Here is a 17,697-nt window from a genome sequence, read left to right on the forward strand (position 1 = left end):
TTTTGGGTTTTAACAAAATTAATGTATAACTTATCCATTTCTTTACAAAAACAAACTTCCTTATAAAGACCTAGAAAGTTTCCTCGTCTTTGTACTTTAATATTGTTGAAACAGGTTAAAGGCAGGTAAATTATTAATCAACTTCAAGACAATTTCATTAATTAAAAAATTGTTTTAGAACATAGTTATCGGTCGTTGTATAACCTGTTTCGATTTTACGGGTCATTGGTCAGAATAGTATGCATTAACCATATTATATTGTCATGAACAGAATTACGGAAACTAGTCCAACTAGAAGCTTGGAGCAGATATGTACTTTTCTTTCCTTTGTGGATTGTATTTGTTTATTTCTTCTGTGAATGCCTCGGGTAAGTATGATTTATTTATTAGTCAATTTGGTTTTTGAAAATTATCAGCAAATTATAAGAAAACTATACAAATTATAAAACACATGCTATGTATGTCATGATTCATAGACTGAATCAAACATCAATACTTAGAATTTAAGAGAAGAAAGTCGATAAAATCAATGTCAAATAATAGCAAATTTTAGATTCAGAAATGTCCTATGTAATCTGAACTTCATTCAACGATCTTTTTTATGTCTTGTATGGTCATATCATCAACTTCATTCACTGATTTATATATAAACATCTTAGATTCTGAGTTTATGTTTATTTCAATCTATGAAAAGGAATTGATGACCGTTTTACATCCAAAAATTTATTACGTGTATAGAGTGTATACAGACAATCAGAAAATTAAAAACTTACCTGGTATTTGAGGTATTATTTTCAGTTTGCAGAAAAAAGAAAATTAACGAACACTTGAGTTTCATTTGTCACGGTAGCTTAAATCACCTATTGTTTGCCACCGTGTGTTTGCAGATGTTTATTGACAATTTAAATCAATACTTCTCACATTTTTTTTACCTCTTTCCTATTAAACCTAGTTTATTTGGGCATCTTCTGCACTAAAGAAAACAAATGAATAGCAAAATCCTGAAAAAGTCTATTGTTTTCTGAAACATAAAAGCCAAAAGGTTATGATGAACCTTAATATATATCAATTACCACGACAAATTACATTTCTTTTTGTTTCTATCTCTAATACTATAAATAATACAACTCTTGTCATGGTTTTTTCACCAATTAAATTAATACCAACCATACTAACTGGGAAAAAAATGAATTTGAATAGTATAAGGGAACAACCATTTACCATTTACCTTCAAGAAATTGGGGGAATTATTTTTTCTTAAAAAAATATTTTTATTCCCAATTTGATGAAAAATAATCCGGTTCAAGCAGATGGGAAATATATGCAGATTCCCTCATACCTTATAGTGTTAAATTAAAAAAAAATTAATTTGATTGGTAGTGTAGAAAAACTAAATAAAGTTCGTGCTTTGTGCGTTTGTCCGGAACATAAATTCTTACGCAGAAAAAAAAAACATACCCACCCACCCCTTTTGAAGTTGCTTCCTAAGTATTGCATTCTGATTTATGTTGATAAAAACGTAATGATTATATTGTAGAACTGTTGTTTCAAACACTGTAGATGTTACTAGAATTCAGCTGCCTCTATTATAATTTGTCTCACTTTATTTCTGTCTTCCTCTTTTACAATAAAACATCAACCAGGCTGATGACTATTTGCTGTTGTATGAATGGCTTATTTACAAAAAAATGACCATTAAAGTCAATAAAGAAATTCACTGCTATATTTTACAAATTGTTTGGTAGTGAAGATAAATATTTAAATGAGAGTATAGAGAACATATTCATATACATCTAAATTAGACCTTTAAATATTTTGTCCAAAAAATGGTAGTCAGCTTTTAAGGAAAACGCATAAAAAACCGTGAACTAATAAGAAAGGCTGCGTTAAAAATAAGTACAATTTATGACTAATAGCCTTATCCTTTTAAATGAATATATCTTGACAATTAAATATCAATTACTACTCATTTTCATTTAATATGCATTAACATTAACGTAAAACATAAAACCATTTATGTATATTTTTTTTAAGTCCGATACCAAGATACGGGAAAAGCTTCACATTGCCTCATAGCCATAAATAATGATGTTCGGTGTTTATGGAAGCATTTGAAAAACAATGAAACATTTACACAAAGATGTCATTACAAAAATAAGTGACATCCCTTTCAAATAAAAATTGCTCTTAGCGGTAAGTCAGTCATTTGAGTGATCGATTCTTTTTCTCTTGATTTTCAATTCGTTGGTATAAAATAGAAAAGAAAATAAGAATGATTGGCAACCAATGAGACAACTCTCCACAAGAGACCAAAATGACACAGAAATTATCAAATACAGGTCACCGTACGGCCTTCAACAATGAGCAAAGCCCATACCGCATAGTCTGCTATAAAGGCCCCGATATGACAATGTAAAACAATTCAAACGAGAAAACTAACGGCCTAATTTATGTACAAAAAAATGAACGAAAAACAAATATGTAACACATAAGCATACGACAACCACTGAATTAGTTGGTTTATGTTGTTTGTAGATATCGTCTGAGAAAACTGAGTTTTGAATTTGTGTTCAGTAAGTAGAAACTGGACTATATAATTAAAAATGGAAAGTGCTTTACCATGGAGAAAATTGCGAATTAAAAAAAAATTATGCAATCTATATGTGTGATAACAATAAAAAGATAAAAATACTAATTAAAATTGTAACAGAGAAAAATGAAAACTGAACTTTAGAAATACATTTTTATCGAACATTGTTTACAGAATTTGGTGGTCAAAGTGCATAGAAATTACACATGGTAGAGGAAAGAGGAAAATTACATCACAAAAACAACATGTACAGTCGCATCTATATTTTCTATCAGAGTAGCGACTTTTTCTAAAACAAAAATTGACGAAAAAACTATAGCCTTTTTTTGCACTGATGCGGCGTAACGCAAAAATCAAGCAATAAATAAAAAAATAAAAACGAAACGAGTCCATGAGACTGTATTTCAGTGGTTGTCCATCTTCGCTAGCCAAGGGTTATGATCCACTCCCACTCTCTTCACTCATCTTCGCTAGCCAAGGGTTATGATCCACTCCCGCTCTGTGAAGAGAGCGGGAGTGGATCGTATCCCTTGGCTAGCGAAGATGGTGGTTGTCTGTCTTTCAGTCTTTTTTGTTTGTTTTTTGGAACAATTGGATTGTTGGTTTACTGTATTGAAACGTTGAAAAACATATGTTTTTGTACATTATGAGTTTAGTGGCTTTGTGGTAAATTCCGTTCTACTGTACAGCGGTAAAGCAAACACGAAAAACACTCACCAAATCTAATTACTCTTTATAGTATTACATGGTGTAAAGATCTTACTATAAAAATTCCAACAAATTTCACAAGCTTTTCGATAATCAAAGTGCGTGTTAGACAAAAACAGGAAAATCAGTTATGCTCTTTTTACAACTGGTGTTCATGATTGGTCATATTCTCATCCGAAGCTAATAACGTATTAAATATATTTTTTCAAGAGTCTAGTAACGGTCTGCCAGGAACAACGTATACAAAATGGACTTGGACAGAATGGTTTGATACAGATTCAGGAGATCGAGAAACAGAAACAGAAACCTATGATTCTATTGTAGCGGTAAGTAATGATCTCCTTCACGAGAACCAAGACAAACTTATGAGTCTATTGTAGCGGAGAGTAATGATCTCCTGTGAGAACTAAGACAAACCTATGAGTCTATTGTAGCGGAGTGTAATGATCTCCTGTGAGAACACGAGAGAGGTTGGAACATTTGCAGTGGCGGGAAAACTTATTGGTTTGGGGCATTGAAGCGTAAGTTATAACCTCCCGTGAAAACTAAGCGACCTATGAGTTTATTGTAGCTGTACATTATGATCTCCGGTGAGAACTAAAACCAGCATATGATAATATTGTAGCGGTACGTTATAATCTCCTGTGAGAACTAATACAAACATATGATGATATTATAGTGCTAAGTAATTGCCTCCCGTAGGTGTATTCAATGACAAATATGAGGCTATTGTCGCAGTAATGAGAACTACGACAAAACCTGATTCATGTGAGAACTAAGACAAACATATAAAGATATAAAAGCGGTCAAAGTAATTTCCTATTGTTAGAACTAACTTAAGACAAACATACGAAGCTATTATAACGGTTAAAGTAATTTCCTTATTGTGAGGACTAACTGGAGATAAACATATCAGGCTTTTGTAGTTGAAAGAATTCAACTCCTTTGAGAAGACAAATATATGAAGCTATGTAGTGATATGTTTTTACCCCATGGTAAACTAAGATAAACCTGTGATGATAAATATGTGGTAAATAATAACCTCCTGTGAGAACTAAGACAATTGTTTTTAACATTTCGGATCTCGTAGGCTACTATGTACAAAATTACAATCTAAATTTCTAGTGGCATTTTTTTGGTGCTTAATTTGATATTGTCCTATATATGCGGACAGTACTTATGCATTCTAAATGAATTTTCAAAGATACTTGCCACTGGACGTTAACGAACAGAAATTAATCAATCATATACACAAGTGACTACATATTTTAAAAATAGTAAAATAATTCTATAAAAAAAGCATCACAGGTGCGCTTTTGACAAACTTACATTTTCTTTTCAGAGAGGTTTGAATATTTGCCGTGCTGGAAAACTTATAGGATGTGAATGTAAACGAGATGACACAAAAGAAATTCTATCTAATGGCAATTTCTTTAATACCTCTCATATACTCGGTACTGATTTAGAGTGTAAGCTACATGGAATCGAATGTCATAATATTCTATGCATGAACCTTGAAGTCCGCTTTTTATGTGAAGGTAATAAAAATGAACTGAAGAAAGTAAATATCAATGAGTTCGTGAAAATAGTGTAGGTACACAAAAACGCTATTTAGAATTTCAACAAACATTTCAATTTCTTCCCAGATTTTTGAAATGTATATATATTTTTTTTCATTATGATTTTTGTAGGAGTGCAGTACTGTAGGTAATTTTACACTATGCATATTTGCCGTACAAAACTCAATTAAAAAATCAGCATTATAGGTGATGTTAGATTTTGCATAACTTGCATATCATTATAAACATATGTATAAATATTATTATTTCAATCATGCTACGTGACATTTGTTACATAAATATATATTCACATTTAAATTCGCACTTCAGACTGCATATGATTTGTGTCGTAATATTTTCTTGTTACATAGAAGATTTAAATCGTTTTAAAAATTAGAAAAATACATTTGAAATGTGAAAATTAACAACAGATCTATTGGGTTTCCGTTCTAAAACACATGTTCTTTCAATCGTGCATAACATTTGTAAGTTTTCCCACCGTTTCTTTGTTACCTTATAACCTTATAAAAATCCGGAGTACTAACAGAAAATAACGAGCGGGGAAAGGGGTCTATCCATTTTTCTCCCATTACAAAATCTAGAGAACCAAAAATTATCACAGTGATCTTTCAGTTAAATAATTGAAAAATTTAGTCCCGCATTTGCTTTAGATGTAATCTCTGTGTCCTGTCTTTTTTCCCCACTCTATTCGGTCCTGCATTTTTTTATTAGTTTATCCTGAAAGTTTGTACATAAATTGTCCTCCTGCATTTTTTTACCTCAAAATTCCTGTCCTACCTTTTCCCCCTCCAAATTTCATCCTAGCCCCCTAAAAATCAAATGGTAGTTCCCTTATACTGATTTGTAATTCTTTCAATAAAAAGGCTAGTCAGAGATTTCGACTAAAAATAATGCAGGACAAAATTTTTCATCCTAGCCCCCATAAAAATCAAAAGGTAACCCCCTTAGTTAAACTGCATTTTTCATTTTTTCAAAATATATTTTTTGTTTATTTCAGACGTTATACTTGAAAGTGGATCAGCAGTATTTTATTTTCTCATGTTAATTATACCAGTAGTAGTCATACTGTTCAGATTATACTGTTGGAGTATTGTGAAGAAACAAATTAAAAACAGACATCCTGGGAATAGGAACACAAACGGAAGTTCTCCACAAGATGCTATAGATATGTCGGTCTTTGATCCTCCATCATACGACGACTTATTTGGTTCCCAAACACACACGAGATTCGGTGATATCAAATGCAATAATTGTAATCACTTAAAAACCACTTGTCATTCTTTGACTGAACAATCAAATGAAAATGCTCAAAACTCAAACTCAAGAAGTGACGAGTTCTCTAGTGTAGACTGCTCATGTGAATGCCATAAAACAAATGATTTCATAGCTTCCTGTTTAAGGGGGGCTTCACGGTGTGATTCTAATGATAATTATTCAAGGATAAATGCAGCTTATATTCACAACAACGAAGCAAATAATAATACTGGAAGCGGGACAAGGACAAATAGTATTTCTATAAACATAATCAGTGGAGCATGCATTGAAACTTTGCCTCCTACTTACTCAGAGGCCTTAGTTATTTTGAAAAGGACAGAAGGTTTGGATGCAACACATTTGTGAGACAACACATAATGTGAAAACTAACCATATGCAAAACATACCAGAAACTAGATCAGTTTTGAAATAATATTCGATTGGAAGACTGAAACTTTCAAATGCAAAAACTGTTCAGTCACATATATCTTGAGTAATCGTTCGAATATGGTTTTTCGGAACATTACACTTTTGGCTTACATCATGTACTTTGTAGTCAATTTCATTATCTAGTTTGACACCAACGTCTGAAATAGATGATATATAAATATTTAATATTTGGAAATTATTCTTCTTATTTATTAAGAAACTGTTTTGTGTATTGTTTTATTTGTCTTATTAAGGTATTTTTTCCGAATGTGTCATGATATAGTCCGTTTGTTTTTGACTTGTGAGTTTCCCTTTGGTATCTATCACCTTTCTTTTAAGAAAAAAGCAGCGATAAATGCAATCAATTTCGTTTCACTTCTGAGAGATGAAAAGACAGGTAAAACACTAGACGGATTTGGTGTAGCGTTATAGTAGGATAACAGGAATTGTCAACATTTGAATATTGAATAGTTCAACAGACCATATCATCCACCAAATACCCAATGCATTCTAGAAAATAGACTTAAAAACAAAAATAGTCAGTAACAAACAACAACTAGTCTAGATAACTTGACTTCGTACAGGATCAAAATGTGTTGGGGTTAACCAGGTTTACGTGCGCACAGACCACCCGAAGACATGATTACCAAAGAGAGAACTCCATAATATACCAAATGTCACAAAACTAAATTACTATAGATCCCCGTAAGGGATTCAACAATGAGCAAAACCCATACCGTATAGTCGGCTATAAAAGGTCCCGAAATGACAAATGTAAACAATTCAAACGAAAAAAACTAACGGGACTAAATTATGTACAAAATGTTGAACGAAAACATATATGTAACACAGCATCAAACGACAACCAATGAATTACAGCCTCCTATGTCTATCAAGATGCAACTTATGCATACATTTGAATTATCATTTTTTTTATATTAAGGATGTACTTAGGTGAGGTTTTATGTCATATGTTTGGACTCCTTGGTGTTTTTAAATACGTTACAATGTAAGATATTTTGCCCAATAACACCTATTTATCTATTTATACAAGACTTAATAGCTCGTAATAGGTCATTTGACAAAATTAAATCAGATTCTTGATTTTCATTCTTTTGATTAGAAACCCCAAAAATACCAATGCAAATATAAGGTAAAAGTCCAAGTCAGCCTTTCCCGCCATATTTTATAAATCAAATATCTCGAAAAGGAGCTTCATGACCTATCAATAATTTTAGCTTATTTTTGATTGTCAACTAATGTAATACTCTTCAAGCCTATAGTATTAATTTTAAATACTTGATTTATTTAATTTCACCTAAGATCACCTAAGTACATCATTAAGTCCAAATACATTGAAACCATAACGGTTCTTTAATATTCAATAATACTAGTAAAATGTTAACATTTGCTTTAAAATCACTCGATGAACTAGAATGACAAAGGTACATGTATATAAACTCATCATAGATACCAGGACTAAATTTTGTATAGATCTATACGCCAGACGCGCGTTTCGTCTACAAAAGACTCATCAGTGACGCTCGAATCCAAAAAAGTTAAAAAACGTCAAATAAAGTACGAAGTTGAAGAGCATTGAGGATCAAAATTCCTAAACGTTTTGCCAAATACAGCATACAATTTTATCATTTTAATATACAACAATCTTTTCGATGAGATAGAAATTCTAACATATTTAAGGAAATGAATGATAAACCTCTCGGAGAGGCAAACATTATGTCAGATTAATGAAACAAAAAGGATATTGAGACCATTGATGTGTGGGGCCTCGGTTGTTTATTTTTCTAAGTAGTTTATCTACAGTTATTTATAGGCTGTCAACTCAGAGGTTTTGAGATCGAACCCCGCTTGTGGCCAGGTGCATACGATCTCAACATTTCAACCCAGGACAAAAAGGGGTGTTCCAACTATATGTCCCCATTCGAATGCACAAAAGGAAGGGTCAAACTACGAACATCCCCCCCCCCCCCCCCCCCCCCCCCCCCACTGGATCCGCGACTATATATTCATATATTGAAATATCCAGCCTGCATAATTGGGTTTAAAGTAAATGATATCAAGGAAAGGATAGTTTGGGTTTTAATTATTATTATATATAAAATGTATCTACTTTCTTTACCAAAACAAACTTCCTTAAAGAGACCGTTTGTGTACTTTTATATTGCTGAAATAGGTTGAATACATTGTATAAATTCATTATTGTATAAAGGCAGGTAAATTATTAATCAAGTCAACTTCATTAATTAGAAATATTGTTTTAGTACACAGTTATCGGTCTTTGTATAACCTGTTTCGATTTTACGGGTCATTGATCAATTATGCATTAACCATATTAGATTGTCATGAACAGAATTACGGATACTAGTCCAACTAGACAAGCTTAGAGCAGATATGTACTATTTATTGCTCTGTGGATTATGTTTGTATATTTCTTCTGTATATGCCTCTGGTAAGTATAAATTATTGTTTAAGCCTATTATTGTTTGTGTCATTTTTCAGCGAATTGTAGAAAAAAAACTATAAAATTCTAAAGCAAATGCTATGTCATGATTCCTAGATTGAAACAAACATCAATACTTAGAATTTAAGATGAGGTGAAAATCAATTAAATCAATGACAAATAATAGCAAATCAGAAATTCTGTTTCATTGAGAGAATAACTAATTTCAAACGCAATCTGAACTTTATTCAACGATTTGTCTAATCAGTAAATGCATGTTCACCTGCAAGTTAATAATATGACCATGCATGACAATGTTTTATTGAACACCAATGAGTCGAGTTCACCGAGTATTGATACATTAAAAATTACCCCATAATTTCTGTTAACAGCTGATGATATGTTTAATGAATGTTATTGTATTTTAATTTTTAACCGATTATGATATTGATGATACTAATAATATGTATTGACTTAAATTCAGTGGTTACAATAATTTTAATACCGTTTGAACACAGGCACTTGTATCTTCCAATGGATAGAATAAGTGCGTGTGCGTTTGAAAGGTGAGAGAAAATCATTGATGTATTGAAAGAATATCAATCACCACGGCAAATTAAATTTATATTTCTGTTCGTTAAAGATATATTTTTGAAAATCAAACTTGACTTTGAGAGTAGTTTTTGCTCGCGGTTTTTCTTCGATCTCTTCAATACCACTATCAGTCATGTTTTTCATCGATTATAGTAAGATTTAGTAACATCAACCATACAAACTGGCCTCTATTATTATGTGTCTCACATTATATAAACTTGACCCTACTGACTTCTTTGAATTTACGACAAAAAATCTCGACAAAACCTCAAGCAGACTGATGATTATTAACTACGTGGCTTATTTCCAAAAAATGATGAACAAAGTAAATTAGGAAATTCAGTGCCGTATGTCACAAATTGTTTGGTTGTGCAGATGAACGAAATTAAAGTCATATGAAAGGAGTGACTCGTGAAAAATAATCATGGTTTTATTCAATTCTTGAACCAATGCATGTATTTATCATGAACGTAGTCTTCTGTGCACGAGTTTATCATTTTTTACGCAAAATATCGTATAATCCTCAATTTTTTTTTCTCTCTGTCTGTTATGATGTGAAAATATGGCTAACTTTTTGTCGTGTTTTGAAGCCGAAGTTTACCGATTGTCACCTTATAGTAAACAACCAACAAAGAAGCATGGGTATTGAGAACGTGTATAACTGGTACAATCAGATAATAGTTTATTTCAGAGAGATCCATGCGTATTGCGATTACCGGATTTTTACGAGACGGGTCACGCTAAGGTCACTTTGCTCACGGAAAATATGTCGGCGAATTGCTTCCTGGAAGCAAGCAATTAAAAAGTGGGCTTTATCTAAATGTATTCAAATCAAAGAATGTTCTTCAGAAAAAAGTTATGTACATAGGTTTTACAATGAAAACTATCAATTTAGTTATAAAAAACATATGCATCATTTTTTTCAAATTTGAGGTTTCATATGACAAGTGTTTGAGAATCATGCACAAAAGATTTGATATTTAAATGAAGAGTACAGAGAACATATTCATATACTCCAATATTTTGTCAAAAAATCGATGTCAGCTTTAAAGGAGGACGTATAAAAAACGTGAACTAATTGTTAATGTCAGATACGTTAACGGATTTAAGTACAATTAATGACTTATAATAGTCTTATCCGTTTTAAATTAATATATATATATTTGAGAATTAAACATGAATTATTAATTTTCATTTAATATGCATTATAGTAAAACATAAACCAATCATATTTTGTTTTCAGTCCGACATCAATTTACGCTTGAAAAGCTGTACACATTGCCTTTCAGACATAAATAATGATTTAATATATAAAAAAGAAGATGTGGTATGATTGCCAATGAGACAACTATCCACAAGAGACCAAAATGACACAGACATTAACAACTATAGGTCACCGTACGGCCTTCAACAATGAGCAAAGCCTATACCGCATAGTCAGCTATAAAAGGCCCCGATAAGACAATGTAAAACAATTCAAACGAGAAAACTAACGGCCTTATTTATGTAAAAAAATGAACGAAAAACAAATATGTAACACATAAACAAACGACAACCACTGAATTACAGGCTCCTGACTTGGGACAGGCACATACATAAATAATGTGGCGGGGTTAAACATGTTAGCGGGATCCCAACCCTCTCCCTAACCTGGGACAGTGGTATAACAGTACAGCATAAGAACGAACTATATAAATCAGTTGAAAAAGGCTTAACTCATCAGATGGACAAACATACAAGTGGACGTGGCCGTGTACTTATACATCCCGACACAAAAAGACACAAAAACAGATCTGAGAGTACTAGCAGTTATCTGACAGCTAGTTCAAAGCCACTAACAACTAATAAAAAATCATGCATCTAAGACTAAACTATCAATCCGTACACATCCAACATCTAATGGATTTAGTGTAAAGACGTTATAAACAGCCAGAGAAAAACATGACCTTGTGCAATGCCAAGTTACAGGTATCGGCAGATTGTAGGTCCATGAATATGTATATGTATATATTATACTAGTAATATTTAGTTAGCTTTTAATTTACTGATAACAAAATCAATATTTATACCAATAAAAACAATATTCAATGATCTTATTACAGTGTTGAATAGGTAGCCTTTTAAAATTAGTTTATTTAAAGGAGCGACAATTTTACATGGATCATTTTTAAATTTCCGGGCACGGTTAACAACATTTCCGTAAAAATGAGGATGTGCTATCCCATTTGAAATAAGCTTCCTACAGGTACAACCAAACTTCAAAACCAAATCTTTATATCTATGGAAAAAAGTAATTTATGGTAACGCTGTTTCTGGAAGCCTTTGAAAACAATGCAAAATTTATACAAACATGTCATTATAAAAAATGACACCCCTTTCATGTTAATATTGCTCTTTGCAGTTAGAAGAACATTCTAACAATTTCAATGCAGAAATTTTAATTGCATTTGAGACCTTACTTTTGTCGATTTCGTGGTAATGTATCTGTGTCGTTACAGAGCACATATTGACGGCGTATTGGAGCTACTTTGAAGTTAACTTAGATTTATCTGGTGGAACCGTTGCTCTTAAGTCCTAATTTTACTTTTTGATGGTCCGCAAATTGTCAAAAATATATGGACATAAGAGCTACGGTTCCGCAGCTAACTAAGATTAAGTTCTAAAAAACAGTCTTAGATTATGTTGTAGTTAAGTGCCTTTGGGTTGTTCGTACATGAATTGTTTACTATATTTACACTCAAAGTCGACAACACATTCTGGTTTAATAATCTTTTTAATTTTACTTTTAACATTAAAATTGTCAGAATGTATAACTGGGACCAAACCTTCAACCTCCTTGTACAGACATACCACCTGCTGACTTGATCTTTTTGACTGCAGGTTGTCTAATTCTAAGTCGGTTAAACATTTTTGTGGTCGGTTTTCAACTCTTGACATGTTATTTCTTATAAAAAATCTTAAATCCCTACGCCGGATCCTCGTATCCTTCAATATTAGTCAACCTTTTTGTCATGTCACCATTTTCCGATATATATCTATCTAGCGATGCATAAATGAACATGTAGAATTTTTGGACTTCAAAAGTCATGACTTCGAGTCAAGATATGATAATTTATACTTAAAAAAGTGTGCATTAAAAGACTTGTGCAATATTCACAACTAATGTTTATGCTTTATCACATTCTAATCCTAACGTTTCATTTAAAACTATTTTATCAAGAGTCCAGTAACGGTCTGCCAGGAACAACGTATACAAAATGGACTTGGACAAAATGGTTTGATACAGATTCAGGAGAACGAGAAACAGAAACCTATGAGTCTATCGTAGCAGTAAGTATAATGATCTCCTGTGAGATATAAAACAAACCGTTGAGTCTATTGTAGCGGCAAGTAATGATCTCCTGTGAGAACTAAGACAAACCTATGAGTCTATTGTAGAGGTAAGTAATGATCTCCTGTGAGAACTAATACAAACCTATATGAGTCTATTGTAGCGGTATAAGTAACGATATCATGTGAGAACTTAGTCAAACGTACGATTCTATTGTAGTAAAAGTGCAATTGAAAATGATGATCAAAGTGATCTTTTAATAACCTTGACATTTGCCAATTTCTTCTTAAAATTTTATATTCTACTTTCTCAATGTAGTCCTTCACCGTACTGGAAACTTAATGGATACTATCAAATTGAAACATTATGTCTGGGTAGTTTGGACACAGTGCACACGCACTCTGTTACAAATGTACAATATAATTGATCAATGGAATGACGGTACAATACTTGCCACTGGACGTTAACGAACAGACACCAATCAAGCATAATCACAAGTGGCTACATATTTCAAAATACGTTAAATAATAACTTTGATAAAAAAAAAAAGCATTACAGGTGCGCTTTTGACGAACTATCAATTTCTTTTCAGAGAGGTTGGAACATTTGTCGTGGTGGAAAACTCATAGGATGTGAATGTAAACGAGATGACACAAAAGAAATTATGTCTAATGGCAATTTCTTTAATACCTCTCATATACTTGGTACTGATCTAGAGTGTAAACTAAATGGAATCGAGTGTCATAATATTCTATGTATGAACCTTGAAGTTCGCTTTTTATGTGAAGGTAATACAAATGACCTAAAAAAAGTTAATTGCAATAAGTTCGTAAAAAAAGTGTAGATACTTTTACACAAAACCGCTATCTGGAATGTCAACCAGCATTACATTTGTTTCCCAGAGTTTTAATTTGTATATATTTTGCATCATAAGTCTTGAAGAAGTGCAGTAGTGCAGGTAGTTTCACACCACACCTCTTTGCCAAAGAAAAACTAATTTTACAGTTTTATGGGTGATGTTAAATTCTGCATTAAATACATATTATAGATTTATATAGGCTATTGATATATCCAATCATTAAGGATAAATATTATAACATACTTGCTATAGATTCTAAATATATTTTTATTCGTATGTAAATACCTCCAATTGTATTCGTACTTCACGCTACTTATAAGCTGTGTGTTAATATTTTCGTGTTTCATAGCAGATTCAAATGTCGTTTTAAAAAATGAATATAAAACATTTGAAATGAAAATAATAACAGCAGTTAATGGATTTTCCGTTCTAAAAACATGTGTTCTTTCAATCGTGCATCAGAATTTATAAGTTCTTCTACAGTTCCTTTGTTACCCTTATAAAATTCAGGAGTACCATAAGAAAGTTACGAGAAGGGAGAGGGAATATCATTTCCCGTCCATTTCAAAATATTAGAGAAGCAGGGTGTAGATATTAACTTCCTTATTACTCATGGAAAATTTTACGTGCATATGGATGTCAATTAGATTTGGTTGATTTCCTTTTTTACATTGGTTTTTCATCTCTCAGCTACAAACAGCTCCAAACAGAAAAAAAACCCGTCAACTCGATTTCTACAGTGACTCCAACAATCGAGTTTTTTTTTTATATATTTCAACCAGTTGAATCAGAATTTTCCTGGTCATTTGACCAATAATGCTAAATCTTGATATTTCTTTTTGAGTCAGTGGAAAACCACCTGCATTTTTGGTCCATACAATTATCCTAGGATACCATATTTTGTTTTAGTTTAACTGTATTTTCATTTTTATACGACCGCAAATTTTTTTTTGGGATCGTATAATGATATGATGTCGTCGTCGTCGTCCGAAGATACATTTGGTTTTCGGGCAATGACTGTAGTTTAAGTCAATGGATCTCTATGAAATTTAGGAAGAAGGTTTAATACCACAAAAGGAAGGTTGAGATTGATTTTGGGGATGATGGTCCCAACCGTTTAGGAATTAGGGGCCCAAAAGGGGCAAAAACAAGCATTTTTCTACTTTCAGGTTAATAACTTGTGTATTAGTATTTCAATTGCTCTGAAATTGTACCAAAAGATAAATACTCCAAGTATAAGGTTTGGATTCATTTTGGGGGTTATGGTGTCAACAGTTAAGGAATTAAGGACTAAAAAGGGGCCAAAACAAGCAAATTTAGCTCACCTGGTCCGTCGTCGTTTACTTTTACAAAAATCTTCTCCTCTGAAACTACAGGGCCAAATTTAACCAAACTTGGCCACAATCATCACTAGGGTATCTGGTTTAAAAAAATGTGTCTGGTGACCCTGCCAAACAACCAAGATGGCCGCCATGTAATAGAACATAGGGATAAAATGTAGATTTTGGCTTATATATCTGAAATCAAAGCATTTAGAGCAAATCTGGCAAGAGAAAATTGTTTATCAGGCCAAGATCTATCTGCCCTCAAATTTTCAGACAAATCAAACAACCCGTTGTTGGGTTGCTGCCCCTGAATTAGTAATTTTAAGGAAATTTTGCAGTTTTTAGTTATTATCTTGAATATTATTCTAGATAGAGATAAACTGTAACCAGCAATAATGTTCAGCAAAGTAAGATCTACAAGTCAGTCAAACATGACCAAAATTGTCAGTTGATCCCTTTAGGAGTTATTGCCCTTTATAGTCAATTTTTACCAATTTTTCTAAAATTTTAGTAATCTTTTTAAAAAATCTTCTCATCTGAAACTACTGGGCCAAATTTGTCCAAACTTAGCCACAATCATTATTAGGGTATCTAGTTTAAAAAAAGTGTGTGCGGTGACCCAGCCAATCAACCAAGATGGCCACCATGGCTAAAAATAGAACATAGGGGTAAAATGTAGATTTTGGCTTATAACTCTGAAACTGAAGCATTTAGAGCAAATCTGACGAGGGGTTAAATTGTTAATCAAGTCAATATCTGCCCTGAAATGTTCAGATGAATTAGACAACTAGTTGTTGGGTTGCTGCCCCCAATTGGTAATTTTTAAAGAAATTTTGCCGTTTATGGATTGGTTATTATCTTGAATACTATTATAGATAGAGATAATATGTAAACAGCAATAATGTTCAACTAAGTAACTAAACGGCCAAGTTTATTATAGATAGAGAAAATTGTAAGTAGCAAGAATGTTCAGTAAAGTAAGATCTACAAACACATCACCATCACCAAAACACAATTTTGTCATGAATCCATCTGTGTCCTTTGTTTAATATGCACATAGACCAAGGTGAGCGACAAAAGCTCTTAAGAGCCTCTGGTTGTTGTTTCTGGACAATAACATGTATGTAGGTTTATTAATCCATCTGGCATTGTACCACAAGGTTCCATATTACAAAAGGAAGGCTGGGATTGAATTTGGGGGTAATTGCCCAATTCATGCAGGAATTTGGGGCCAAAAAGGGCCAAAAACAAGCATTTTTCCAGTTCCGAGACAATAACTTGTGTTTAAGAATATGGATCTCTCTGAAATTGTACTACAAGGTTCCATACTACAAAGGAAAGGATGGGATTCAGTGTGGGGGTAAATGCTCCAAGGGGGGGTTCAAAAGTTTAAAACTTTTGAAAATTTTCAACAAGTATCTTTAACTACACAGTATTCCACAATATATTTGTAAGATCTTGACATTTATTTTGCGTCAGAAACCTATACTATGTCAAAAATTTGATCACAATTCAAATTTAGACAGTATCAAGCTTGAATATTGTGTCCATATTTGCCCCAACTGTTCAGGGTTTAACATCTGCGGTCGTATCAGGCTGCTCTCAGCGAAGCAATTTATTCTACATATAATATTATATTTTGTGTTTATTTCAGACGTGATACTTGAAAGTGGATCAGCAGTATTTTATTTTCTGATGTTAATTATACCAGTATTAGTCATACTGTTCAGATTATACTGTTGGGGTATTGTGAAGAAACGAATTAAAAAAAGACATACTGGGAATAGGAACACAAACGGAAGTTCTCCACAAGATGTTATAGATATGTCGGTCTTTGACCCCCCATCATACGACGACTTATTTGGTTCCCAAACACACACGAGTTTCGGTGATATCAAATGCAATAATTGTAATCACTTAAAAACCACTTGTCAATCTTTGACTGAACAATCAAATGAAACTGCTCAAAACTCAAACTCAAGAAGGGAGTTCTCTAGTGTAGACTGCTCATGTGAATGTCATAAAACCGATAATTGTACAGCTTCTTCACGGTGTGAATCAAATAAGAATTATTCAAGAATAAATCCAGCTTATATTCACAACAACGAAGCAAATAATAATACTGGAAGCGGGACAAGGACACATAGTATTTCTATAAACGTAATCAGTGGAGCGTGCATTGAAACTCTGCCTCCTACTTATTCAGAGGCCTTAGTTATTTTGAAAAGGAAAGAAGGTTTGGATGCAACACATTTGTGAGAGAAATACAAAATGTTAACAATAAACATATGCAAAATATATACCAAATAGATCAGTTTTGTAAAAAATTCGATTGACAGATTGAAAAAATTCAAATACAAAAACTGTTCAGTTACAGTTATCACGAATGTTTATAATTGTGGTTCGAACATATTCTTTTGAAACGGCATTACTTTTGTGGCTTACATATGTAGTTTGTAGTCAATTTTGTTATCTAAATTTATACCAACGTCTGAATAAGATTGTTATAGGTAATAATATTGATTTTGTTATTGGTAAATCGAATTAAAAGCAAACTTAAATATTA

At 32.5% G+C, this 17,697-nt stretch overlaps 2 protein-coding genes across 2 annotated transcripts; both read left to right on the top strand.

Moving 5' to 3' along the window:
- Positions 1–186: 186 nt before the first annotated feature.
- On the top strand, positions 187–6,725 carry LOC139514645 (uncharacterized). Its single transcript, XM_071304097.1, has 4 exons — positions 187–368; positions 3,509–3,624; positions 4,641–4,836; positions 5,876–6,725. Exons 1-4 carry the CDS (start codon positions 311–313, stop codon positions 6,496–6,498), a joined length of 993 nt encoding a protein of 330 aa, XP_071160198.1. The 5' UTR covers positions 187–310; the 3' UTR covers positions 6,499–6,725.
- A 1,997-nt stretch (positions 6,726–8,722) lies between these two features.
- On the top strand, positions 8,723–17,697 carry LOC139514646 (uncharacterized). Its single transcript, XM_071304098.1, has 4 exons — positions 8,723–9,031; positions 12,837–12,946; positions 13,540–13,735; positions 16,786–17,697. Exons 1-4 carry the CDS (start codon positions 8,974–8,976, stop codon positions 17,388–17,390), a joined length of 969 nt encoding a protein of 322 aa, XP_071160199.1. The 5' UTR covers positions 8,723–8,973; the 3' UTR covers positions 17,391–17,697.

This window comes from Mytilus edulis, chromosome 3 (genome assembly GCF_963676685.1).
Source record: "Mytilus edulis chromosome 3, xbMytEdul2.2, whole genome shotgun sequence".
Taxonomy (NCBI): Eukaryota; Metazoa; Mollusca; class Bivalvia; order Mytilida; family Mytilidae; genus Mytilus; species Mytilus edulis.